At 40.9% G+C, this 12,363-nt stretch overlaps 1 protein-coding gene across 1 annotated transcript in view; it reads right to left on the reverse strand.

The window, feature by feature from the left end:
* Window positions 1-12,018, reverse strand: part of LOC140125900 (tRNA (32-2'-O)-methyltransferase regulator THADA-like) — a 35,732-nt gene extending 23,714 nt beyond the window's left edge. Inside the window, exons 1-6 of the mRNA XM_072144790.1 lie at window positions 11,771-12,018; window positions 4,323-4,494; window positions 3,470-3,556; window positions 3,191-3,218; window positions 2,942-3,090; window positions 1,424-1,546 (exon numbers count right to left, since the gene is read on the reverse strand). Coding sequence (XP_072000891.1) covers window positions 1,424-1,546; window positions 2,942-3,090; window positions 3,191-3,218; window positions 3,470-3,556; window positions 4,323-4,494; window positions 11,771-11,889 — 678 coding nt within the window. The 5' untranslated portion in view covers window positions 11,890-12,018. The remainder of the gene's footprint in view (window positions 1-1,423; window positions 1,547-2,941; window positions 3,091-3,190; window positions 3,219-3,469; window positions 3,557-4,322; window positions 4,495-11,770) is intronic.
* Between the last annotated feature and the right edge of the window lie 345 nt (window positions 12,019-12,363).

Raw genomic sequence — 12,363 nt, forward strand, 5'->3', positions numbered from 1 at the left:
ACCTAACACCTTTATCACCAAATCCATCTAACTTTTTAACCAAAAAAGTTAGCTAAAAATAAAGAATAGCATAGAGAACTTATAGAAAAAACTATACTTAGTTTTACACGGGGTTTGGATGATTTGTATTGCAAATTTTTGCAGTATTTTTCTAACTTACCAATCTTAACAAAACCTTCTCTCCTGACTGAGCAGTTCTGTCCAAATACCAGCTATAGATGTATCATGTGAACAAAAAAATTCTGAATTTTCTGACTCTCAAATGCCCTGCACCACATTTACCAATGGTTTAAAACTGTTTTAGACACTTTTAAGACTAGTAAGACTAAGAAGTCCTTGGAAAACAGATAAGCACCAAAAATGATGCAAATACATTAGAATACATTGGTTTTCTTTAAAAATAAAAAAAAAAAATCAGTCAACTAATAGAAGTGCACAGTGCATAGTTAGACTAGATAGTCATAAACTATACCACATTTATCAGGTTTTCTTAGCAAGGGGGATACTTTATCCAGTAAAGGAACAGAACTATACAGAATGTATAGAAGTATGATGCCAAGATTCAGTTTGTCACAAAGGATTAACTATATCCATAATAAGTAAAAGATGTGCAAAGGGGTTCAAAATACAAAAATGTCTTCATTATCTGCGACAGGAACACAAGGATGTTTTAAGAGTTCCCAATTGCAAGCATTATCTTCTTCACAGTCTTGTGCTGGGGAGGCGTCATCAATGGAATGGACAAAAATAAGGTGGAAAAAGCTCAATCAAATATGGAAGGAAAGATGCCTGCACAAACAACTGCAATGGAGAATTCCATCTTCCAACACATTCATCCCCAAAACCATCAAACTTTTTAACAAAAACCTGGGTTCTAGGAATACCATAGGTTAGGGGAAGGGCTAATTCATCTGCAATTCTTTATTTTTCCTTGTTTTGCCTTGACATTGTGTGTAACAATCTATAACATTATGTCTGGACACTGAGTATAAATAATTTCCTATGGGGTCAATAAATAAAATAAATAAATGTAAAAAAATGTTTCTTTGTGGAAGTATAAATACATTACCACTTTAATCATAGAACTTATTTCTAATATGTAAAAAAGCTTTATAAACCAAATTGTGTGCAGCAAGAGTAAATTTATTTCATGAATAAAATGTCACTGTTCACATTTCCAAATTGTGTAATGATACAAAAGTGAAAGACAAGTAATGGTAAAATTATATATATTTCATCAATCAATCAAGAAACATAAGTACTTAACAAAACAGACATGTCAGGATTGGCGATAGATCTCCTTTAACCGATGTCAAAAATCCACCCTGCAGAGTGAACTAAACAAACCTGTATTTAAAGCGCTCTTGTGTTATCACTGCATCAGATATAGATCATTAGCACATGGTAATAAAACATGAATTACCTGGTCTGTAATTATTTGAAGGAGTGATCCAAGTATGCTTTCCAAAGGGTTTGGTGGGCAAGAAGAATCCCATAGCATTGGACTAATATGTTCAGCAAGCTCTCTAAATAACTGAAGACACAACTAAAGGGAACACAATTGTATAGCATCGTCATTAAAAATGGAATCACTCAACATGATTCCCCCCGCCCCCCAAACTCCAACTCTGAAGTAATAATGCTGCTTACACACTTTTAACTTACATGCAGGTGCTTTTGCGGGCATCTCTGGAGTCCGGCAAGGCTCCATCTCTAAATCACCCCTAGAGCCGGCCACACCGCTCAGCCAAACATAACCTTGACCTGTCTTTCCACGTCACTTTTGTGGCTTCCAAAATTTTGCGCACTATAGCAATTTTGTCAGCCCCAGCAGTGAGGTAGAAAGACAGGGCAAGAATCCTCTGGCTGCAGAAATACTGTGCATATGCAATTGTGATTTGGCGAGCCAAAGCAGTAAAGTGCAAAGACGGTAGATTTCCTTTACGTTCATTTAGCAAATGAGCTACTGAATGCATACCAAACTTTCTCTTATCAAAGTTAAGCATGATAAACCAAGGACACTTACTCATAGATCCAGGCACTGTGACTGTGGTAATATAATTATTTTTGATATCCATGGCCTCCTTCCTTCTAAAGTCAATGTTTAAAATTATGCTAATGAAGCAGATGAGCTCCTGAGGTGTTACCAGAGCCCTCCGTGCTGCAGCTCCACAGGCTGTTACACTGTCCAAACCCTGCCCCTCTGCTCTCGCAGCACTTAAAGGGGTTGTCCGAGGGTATAAAAAACCCCTTGGGTGGCCAGGATGGGGCAGTTTAAAAAAAACAAAAACATGTACTTATCTCCGCTGTCCCTCCCGGCGTCGAGCACTGCAATCTCTCTGCTCCATGCCACATGTAAGTAAAGAGGCGCACACCCAACCATCTTACATGATATAAGGCTGGGAATAAGGACGGGTGTCCGGCTGCTGAATGCAGTGTGGCTTACGTGCCCTTATTTTTTTAACATGGGGCATGGACCGGAGAGATCGCAGTGCTGGACGCCAGGAGGGATGCAGAGGTAAGGTATGTTTATTTTTTTAACCCGCCCCATCCCGGCCACCGAAGGGTTTTTTATACCCTCAGAAAACCCCATTAACGCATCCCTATGTATTATGTAATCTCATTGCAGCAGAGGAAGTTTCACCACATGAGAGGGGAAAGTGCTCCATGTACACTGTAACAATCTGTCAATATGCAGAATGGAAGGGCTCTGGTATTGCCCCCAAGAGCTGCTTCAGTTTCTTTATATTAAGAGTGAAGGTTTAGCGTTTTATATCCTACAGTATGTGGGCATTAGGCTATATCCACACAGTAGAAATAGTACAGATTTTTCACCACTGATTAACTATTGCAATGCCTTCGGCGACATCTGTGGCAAATTCCCTGGCAAACATTTGTCACTCACATGTAATATAACAAACCAGACAGATTTTCACCTTACTTTAACACTGAGAAGACAGTAATCTGCACTTTGATAATATTCTCCGTGTAATATGGAAAAAAAAGTTGAAGACATTTTTATAAGTAAAGCATGCAGATTTTTTGCAAAAAAAGTCCTTCCAGAGGGGCTTCCTTCCAAACACATACATGCTGCAAGGAGAAGAAGAACATACGCAGGATATTACTACATATGTGACAATGAAATAAAAATGAATTTATACAGAAAATATTGAATGAGAGCGAGCCATACCTGTCTGCAGTTCTACAAGCTGGAAGACCTATGATACAGAAAAATGAGTATTTATATGACATTTATGCTACATATGAGGCCATATTAAAAATATCCAAGCTTTAGCTGGTAGAATACACAATTATAGCAAGCCTGATTTCTGATGCGGAATATTATTTAGCACATACATTACATTATTTTGGGGAGTTAAAGGGGTTTTTGAGAAGTAGGAAAAAATAACTAATAACTCACATTTTAGTTTAGATTTTTAGTTCTAAGAAGTGTATAACGTCCACTTACCTCTTTTTCATCCAACAACGAAGCCAAAAATGATTCTCTGTGATGTTCTACAAGGTTTGGTCTGACCTGAGAAATCTTACTTAGTACCTAAGGAAAAGGAATACAGTAAGGCCTCATGGACACAACTGTTTATTTTGGTGATAAGCTACCTCCATAGACTCCACACTTTTCCTCTGCATCAGTATCTCCTCATTCCTAGTTTTCAGCAAAATGTTGGCTTTCATGTTACCAACTGATGACATTTCATTAACCCTGTCTGTACAATATATTTGAAAAATAATAAGAATTTTATTTTCTAATGCATTTATCAAGCATTGGACAGGGCATCATCCAGAAAATCAACTTTGAAGTGACATGTAATTTGGTTGTATAAAGTCAAGGAGGCGGAGAGTTTAACACTGAAGTCAAGCTCTCCTCACCTCAGAATGCCCTTATCACTGTAATTGATGGTCCTGCATCCAGGCACATCACTAACCAGATCTACTTCATTATGTGGTGAGGAGAACTTGACTTCAGTGCTGAGCTCTCCGCCTCCAAGACTTTATACAAACAATTCACATGTCACTTCAAAGCTGATTTTCTGGATGATGCCACCACACTGGACTATGAAAGAAACATGATCTGGAAGGTGTAAATCCGCTTCACAGCATACTGGTAGTGGTTTATTTGGTCAATTTCTAATGACAAGTTCCCTTTAAAAGAAAAGGTACCCTAAATGGCCCTGTAATAATCTGATACAGGGTACCAGTTGTTAAGGTGTTAAAACCAACAGCCAATTTCCCCTCGCTGCTTTCTTTCCTCTAAAGTCACTTTTATGAGGCCATCATTTCTATATTCCCTGCAATTCACTAACCTTTTCAAGCTTCAGGTAAAAAGTGAAAGAGCTGCTACAAGCCATCTGAGTGGTTTGGAGACAATGGAGCAATGGCAGCAGTTCACTATCAGGGAGGTTTTCTAAAACTGCTCCATCCACTGCCTGGACGACCTCCTGTAGATGTTTTTCTTTACATCGTTTTAATGAGGACCTATGAAGAAGTCAACCATTAATACCAAGGCAAGAAACAGAGAGGACTGATGTATAAAAAGTGTGTCAGCCAAGTTCCCGATTCTTTAGGGAGCAGAGGGCTCCCTACACCAAAGGAATAAATAAATATGATGGTACAAATATTTTTTTTACCAAAGCTTTACATTTTTTAAAATTAATGTATCTGTTGTACGGGATAAATACCACTATAATTTTGTAGTCTAAGATTCTTGTGGGTTTGGAAGAACAAAATGTGCATCAATTTACCCCAGGCTGCCATGCGACACCATCAGCACCCTGTGATTGCAGCTGCAGGATGCCAATGGGTGGCAGAGGGAGCCCACTGCCTTGGCACCCACTTAGACACCGCAGTTCATGATCGACTGTGGCCCAGTGCCACGAGTGGCAGGACACTAGGTCTTACAAACTTCTTCTGACGCTGCAATGTAGAAAGTGGTCGCATCAAAAGAAATGCCCTTAATGGCTGGGAAAAAAAGTCAATATGGCAATCATTAAAGGGTAATCAGAGGCCTCAGCTGCAACCCCTACACAAATGGCATTATATGCCACATATAAAGGTAAATAAACCAGAATAAATAAAACACTGACACATGATTAGTGGTAAAATTAAAATTATTTTGTTGGCACGGCCTGTATTAAGATAACAACATGAAAAATTCATCTTAAACTTTATCAATAACACATAACTAAATATGCTCATCTTAAGGCCAGCTTACCAGATCTTAATCTTAAATATATCTATGGTCCATTCCTAAAGAGCGACTAACCCATATGGCCAGATTTGTTATCCCACCCCACCAAAAGCCAGTTCAATCATTGCTTGCAAGTTTAAGTTCAATATGTCTAAACCAATTTCGGAGAGACGAACCAAGTCATCTCTATAAAGGCCGACCACACCTCCCTCTAGATCCACATGGCGAAAAGAAAAACCACCCAGCGTTGGCAAAAAACAAAATAAGGATCTTTTCAAATCTTCTGACAATACTTCAAGTCACGGCTTCTAAACCATAACAGTCTAGGAATTATTTCAGAAAAAATTTACTTTACCTCATGAAACAAATGGCGGAGCTGCATCAAACTCTGTTTCATTTCAAAAACCAAGTCCATTGTCCCTACTTTACCTATGTCATTGCCACCAAGATGCAAAATGATGACATCAGGAGCAGAAAATCAGTCAAGCTTGAATAAGGCCTACTTCACCAAACCTCTCCATCTGTGCCCTCTTACTCCCATCCAGAAAATCCCTGCACTGTCCCTTGGTAATGGCAGGTTAGTAGAATACGATTTAATAAGCTTTCCTCTCTGCCCAGTATATAAATGAGTGCTGTAACCTATAAAAACTAAATCAATTGACTACTTGTGGGGACTTGACAACGAACGGCCACAACCCATTCCAAGAAGGATGAAAAAGCTTCAAAATATGCACACGAGAGGGAACAGCCCATTGGGAGGCAGCGATCAAAGAAATACTGCCCTTGAAACTGAAAACCCAATGAACTGAACCCTGATGGGTGAATTGGTAGCATCCTAAAAGCTGTTTTAATATCTTTCTTTGCCATAAGCGCTCCCAGACCAAAACTCTTTACTACTGCCACTGCCTGGTCAAAAGTAGCATACTTCACTGAACAAGCCTTCGCGTCAATAATGAAGCAACTTCTTTGGCAATCTTATGCCAAACCACATGAGGCATTTCTTCCACTGATTTCTAACAAAAACACAACCAGAACACTCACATGGAGGAATTCTAAAACCATCACAAAAACCTTCAATTAACAATTCTGCCATCTTGTGCCTTGGGTACTGTTGTAGCCAAATGAGCATTCTCTCCAACTTTACCAGAGTAAATGCTTTTTGAAACATACTCCTTGGTTGTAGGCTGGCCCACTGCTGTAGATCTCTTAAAGCAGGGGTCCCCAAACTTTTTACATAGGGGGCCGTTCACTGTCCCCCTCAGACCGTTGGAGGGCCAGACTAAAGTTTAAAAATAAATAGCGTTACATGTGACCGCATCCATAATACACTGGCACCCCCCTCAATTAATTATTTAATATACAGCACCCCCTTGTGAACTATTTTATATATTGGCCCAATTAATTAATTAGGACAATTAATTATGAAATATACTGGGACCCCTCTCCATTAATTATTGAATATGCTCCCCCCCCCATTAATTACTAGACTGCCACTCATAATTAATTATTTCCTATTCTGCCCCTCATAATTAATTATTTCCTTTACTGCCCCCACCATTAATGATTTCCTATGCTGCCCCGTAATCAATTATTTCCTATGCTGCCCCCGTAATCAATTATTTCCTATGCTGCCCCCGTAATCAATTATTTCCTATGCTGCCCCCGTAATCAATTATTTCCTATGCTGCCCCTCCACCATGAATTATTTCCTATACTGCCCCTTATAATTAATTATTTCCTAAGCTGCCCCTTATAATTAATTATTTCCTAAGCTGCCCCTTATAATTAATTATTTCCTAAGCTGCCCCTTATAATTAATTATTTCCTAAGCTGCCCCTTATAATTAATTGTTTCCTAAGCTGACCCTCATAACTAACTACTGGCCTCCGGCCCCCACAATCTCTTTACTGGCCTTTTTAATAAAAAATAAAAACCCTGTACCTGTTTCCTAAGTTTCCCGCCGTGCGTCTTTATCTTCTTGTCGCGTCCGGGCAGGAATGGGTGCGTGGCCGCGTGATGACGTCATTGGGCGACCGCTCATGCTAGTTCATGGAGCGATGTGCGCCGGGGTTGTCTTCCGGCCACATCGCTCTAGTAATAGCGCTCGGATCGAAACGGGCCGCAGCCACATGTGGCCCACGGACCTAGGTTTGGGGAACCCTGTCTTAAAGCATCTGAACAATGGGTGACTACCCCCACACAAGGAGCATTCGTGTTTGTATTTGAAAGTGTGAGGCCATCGACAATGAGATTTAAAAAAAAATATATATATATATATATATATATATATATATATATATATATATATATGAAGATTGAAAGATCCACCCAATGCTCAAAGCTGCCTGCTGGAATACAACAAAATTGATCCAATCTGTTCATGTAACATCCCATCCGGGGTAGACAATATATGGAGCAGCGAACGAGGAACGATGTGCCAGACTTGGTTGTGGCTTAGCCATGGATGTCACGGTAGCACAAACCTAGTGTAGGCCTCTTTCACACCTGACAGCCCATGCCCCCCAGTACATGGCCTCTCTGCCCCCCAGTATAAAGCCTGCCAGCCCCTGCCCCAAGTATGGCAAGCCTAGAAAACACTGTACTAACCTTTCTGATGCCCCCTGCAAGTCCTCTTCTTGCTTCCAGTGCTCCGGCTCCATCTTCAGGTCCCTGTGCGCAGCTGGCACACACTATGATGTCAGCCGCTTGCCATCATCATTGTTTGCGTGCCACCTTCACGCAGGGACAAGTTGGATGCGGTTGGCATCAGAAAGACAAGTACAGTATTAAATGATTTATAGACTCAAGTATAAGCAGAAAAACTTGGCTTATACTCGAGTATATACTGTACTTCCCTCCACATTTACAGTGGAATAAAGTGTGTATATATATATGGGAAGATTGAAAGATCCACTCAATACCCAAAATCGAGCCAATCTGTTCTTGTAACATCCCATCCGGGGATGGGCCCCGTCATCCGACCTGACACTAAAGAATGGAGGATGTGCACCATTATATACATATTATACTGCACATTGTACAGCATAATATGTGTATAATATATATGCAATGTATATATGCTGTATATGTGTGTGTATCTGCAATGTTTATATGCTGTACATCTTTATATGGCACTGTATATGTGTATATATGTGTATATAAGTATATAAATGTGTGTATATATATGAGTGTAATATTTCAAAGTGGGAAGAGGGGCCTCATTCAGAAGTCTGCAATAGGGCCCTGCCTCTCCTAGTTTCGCCCCTGGTTTATACCCACTTGTACCACTAGGTGGTGCTATCATTACACAATGCAGCTTACTAGGAGGAATTACAGGCAGTCCCCGGGTTACATACAAGATAGGTTCTGTAGGTTTGTTCTTAAGTTGAGTCTGTATGTAAGTCGAAACCCTATACTTTATAATTGTAACTCCAGTCAGAATTTTTTTGGTCTCTGTGACAATTGGATTTTAAAAATGTTGGATTGTCAAGCTTCATTACAGGCACCATTGATAACTGTTAAAGCTGTTTATTGTAGCCTAGAACTAAAGTACAGTAAATTACCAAAATCCAGAGGTTCGTTTGAAACTAGGGCTCGTATGTAAGTCAGGTGTTCTTAAGTAGGGGACCGCCTGTACTAGGGGACATGCCGAAGTTGGGATACATGCCATATAAAATTGGATCTCTGAGTTAAAGTCCTGTTGGGTGATCAGTCCTATTGGGTGCACCTCAGCAAAATTTAAAAAGCATAATTTCGGAATGACTCCAAGACACTACAGTCATACTGGAGTCTCTTTGGTCAGCCAGTGCAGTTCATTCACCCTAGTACTACTAATCTCATAGTTTATGATCATCTTATAATAAAGAAAAAGAAATGTAACATAACTGTAGTTATAATGCATCTGAAAACAGCATAACCATGCAAGTCATTATAGTTTTTTTTTACATATGGTGCATTACTCATACATTCATAATGGCAGCAGTGACCATGTAGCGAATGGCAAGAAGTAACGTAATAAGCAGTGATAAGACCGTTATGGCTGCCACATCCAGGCAGAAGGCATTATCTAGCTAGAAATGACAGCACCTAATAGCACCTGTTCTTACACGGTTCTTTTCCTCAACACTAAGGAGAATAGAACTATTGCTTGCAATGTAATCACAATATAATGAAGTATGGTGTACTTATATTAACTTCTTCTCTTTACTAAATCCCTAGAATGAAGTATCACATCCGCTGAATGCAGAATCTGAGAGATTTTCCAGGACTGTGAAGAGACTAACTCTGGACCACAATCATATAGAACAGTGGTGGCAAACCTATGGCACTGGTGCCAGAGGCGGCACTTGGGGCCCTCTCTGTGGGCACCCAGGCCATCAACCCAGCATGAAGTTCACCAGACAGGACTCAAAGAATCTTCCTACAGAATCTTCCTACAATGATAGAGGAATTTGTCCTCCTCCTTTCAACTGCATTGGTGTCTTTAGGAGGCTGAACGATTGAAAGTTGTCAAAGAACAAGGAGAAATAAGTTGCTGTGCTGGCACTTTACAATAAATAAGTGGCTTTTGGTTGAAGTTTGGGCACTCAGGCTCTAAAAGGTTCGCCATCACTGATATAGAATATGGAAAATACACTAAGCGAGACTGCTTTCTGTAAAAATGTTCAATAAAAATGTCCATTGTTACTGTTGAAATGGTTGTGTGTTCTCTTCTTATATTGTTACCTTTTACTGCAGGCCTTTTGTTTTTGTGTTTCTTTTTTTTCACCCCCCACCTATCAAAGTTGTAATTTCTTAAATTACTTAGTTTGTAGAGCTTTAAGAAAGGTTCTTTTCTGTAAACAAATTGCAAATCAAAGTGGCACCATATAACTCCTACGTGCACCAGGACAGTATAGTACATCAGGGTGAAGCCTGCTTTAGTGCACCACAATGTACTATACCAGTGGTGGCGAACCTATGGCACGGGTGCCAGAGGTGGCACTCAGAGCCCTTTCTGTGGGCACTCAGGCCATCACCAGAGAGGACTCCAGTTATCTTCCCATAGTCCCAGACAGCCCAGGACTTGCTGTGCACAGAGCTATTTTAAAGTGACAGCTCTACCTGGGACTACTGGAGGAGTGGGAAGGTGTGGACAGATCTGGATTATCATTGTAGCTCCTGCTCCGGCCCTGACAATTCTTCCTGTTTATGGCACCCTGGAGGGAAGCTACAATGATCATCCAAATTTCTCCTATTTTCTGCTTTATTGGTGTCCTCAGAGTGCTGAAATGAATGAAAGCTGTGACAATTTGCGATAAATAAGTGGGTCTTGGTTGTAGTTTGGGCACTCAGTCTCTAAAAGGTTCACCATCACTGTACTATACCGTCCTCAGGCTTGCATGGTGAAGTGAAAAGCTTCCTGATTGCCAAAGGTTGATGAGTCCTGTAAGAGTTCATATTCAATGCAAGACAAGAGCTATACTAAACATGTTAATAATTCTATACACAGTAATGTTATATGCAGGGCAATTTAAATTTGGTTGATTGATTTATTTAAAAAAAAAAAAATCTTTTAGGCCACTCTATTTTATTATACTTCTTATGTACTTCTTCACTATTACATCCAGCCTCTCAATGCCTTCTCTATACAGTGTTAACATAAGTGCACTATACATGCATCTCACACATCATTTAAAGATTACCGTAATAATATTGAAGTGGGAAGGTAAGGGTGCCTGAGGGAGGACTGCTCCATTCAAATTCTGCATGATCTGTTCTGTCCCCGACAACTAGAAATGAGCGGACCTGAAGATCGGGTTCGTCCACCTGACCAGGTCATATTGAATCAGTTGTCTGTAGAGATGAACAGAGCCGATGGTCGGGTTCAACCGCATGACACGGACATATTGCCGGATTGGTGACTGAACAGCCAACATCTGGGAAATTGAAGCCCTATTATTAGCCATGGCTGGTTACTACAGGAGTGAATTTGAGCGAATTTGCTATTCATCCTCCAATCTGGCAATAAATATGTCCTGGTCATGGGTCTGTTCCTCTTTACTGTAAATAGGTTGTATTGGTGCAATAAACCCTACTCCCTGGCTATCTAGTATCTGTTTAACCCCTTAGGTGTAGCGGCCAAAAGTGATCACAGCAGTGAGATACTGAGCAGCAGTCAATTGAAAAGGAAGAAATCATTTGTAATGTCCAGAACACTTTATGACATGCTTTGCAAACAGAAAATGCAATGAGTGCAGCATTTAGTGGAGTCCTACAGCCCCTAAAACGCTGATAAGTGGTGACCCAACCCAATCTAGTATAACAGAAACAAGTGTGTTAATAGGGTAACAAGTACTTCAGCAGGGGGTTCATCACTCACATCGGGAAGTTACCAAATCGTTATGGTTACTGAGCACAGACGTTCATCACCATAGACAATGCACCCATGAAAAAGGTGCAACTACTAAATAGAAAACTATAAATTAACCAGCAGGGTCATGTAAAATGTACTACCCTCCAGCGATCCAGTAACCTGCGGTACATGCACTGATATGTGACAGGACACATGGAGGTGACACTCACTCAGAGAACTGCTTGAGCGCCAGCATCACTGACTCCAGACAATGTGGTCCCCGCTCCCCGAGATTACAGCCTGGATCCTGCATCACTTCTCCAGCGTGTGCCATAGTGGAGGCAGCCATCTGCTGTCCCTGTGAAGTCACTGATCACATGGTACTAAATGTCACGTGACCGAGGATCTATGGGAGGTGCTTCCTGATTCCTTCTCAATGCTGTTGTATTAAAGTATAGTGCTCAGGCTGTCACTGCTGGGTATAGAGGAGGTGTAGTGCTCCCCCTGTCACTGCTGTGTATAGAGGAGGTGTAGTGCTCAGGCTGTCACTGCTGTGCATAGAGGAGGTGTAGTGATCCCCCTGTAACTGCTGTGTATAGAGGAGGTGTAGTGATCCCCCTGTAACTGCTGTGTATAGAGGAGGTGTAGTGATCCCCCTGTCACTGCTGTGTATAGAGGAGGTGTAGTGATCCCCCTGTCACTGCTGTGTATAGAGGAGGTGTAGTGATCCCCCTGTCACTGCTGTGTATAGAGGAGGTGTAGTGATCCCCCTGTCACTGCTGTGTATAGAGGAGGTGTAGTGATCCCCCTGTCACTGCTGTGT

The sequence above is a fragment of the Engystomops pustulosus genome, chromosome 1, assembly GCF_040894005.1.
Source record: "Engystomops pustulosus chromosome 1, aEngPut4.maternal, whole genome shotgun sequence".
Taxonomy (NCBI): Eukaryota; Metazoa; Chordata; class Amphibia; order Anura; family Leptodactylidae; genus Engystomops; species Engystomops pustulosus.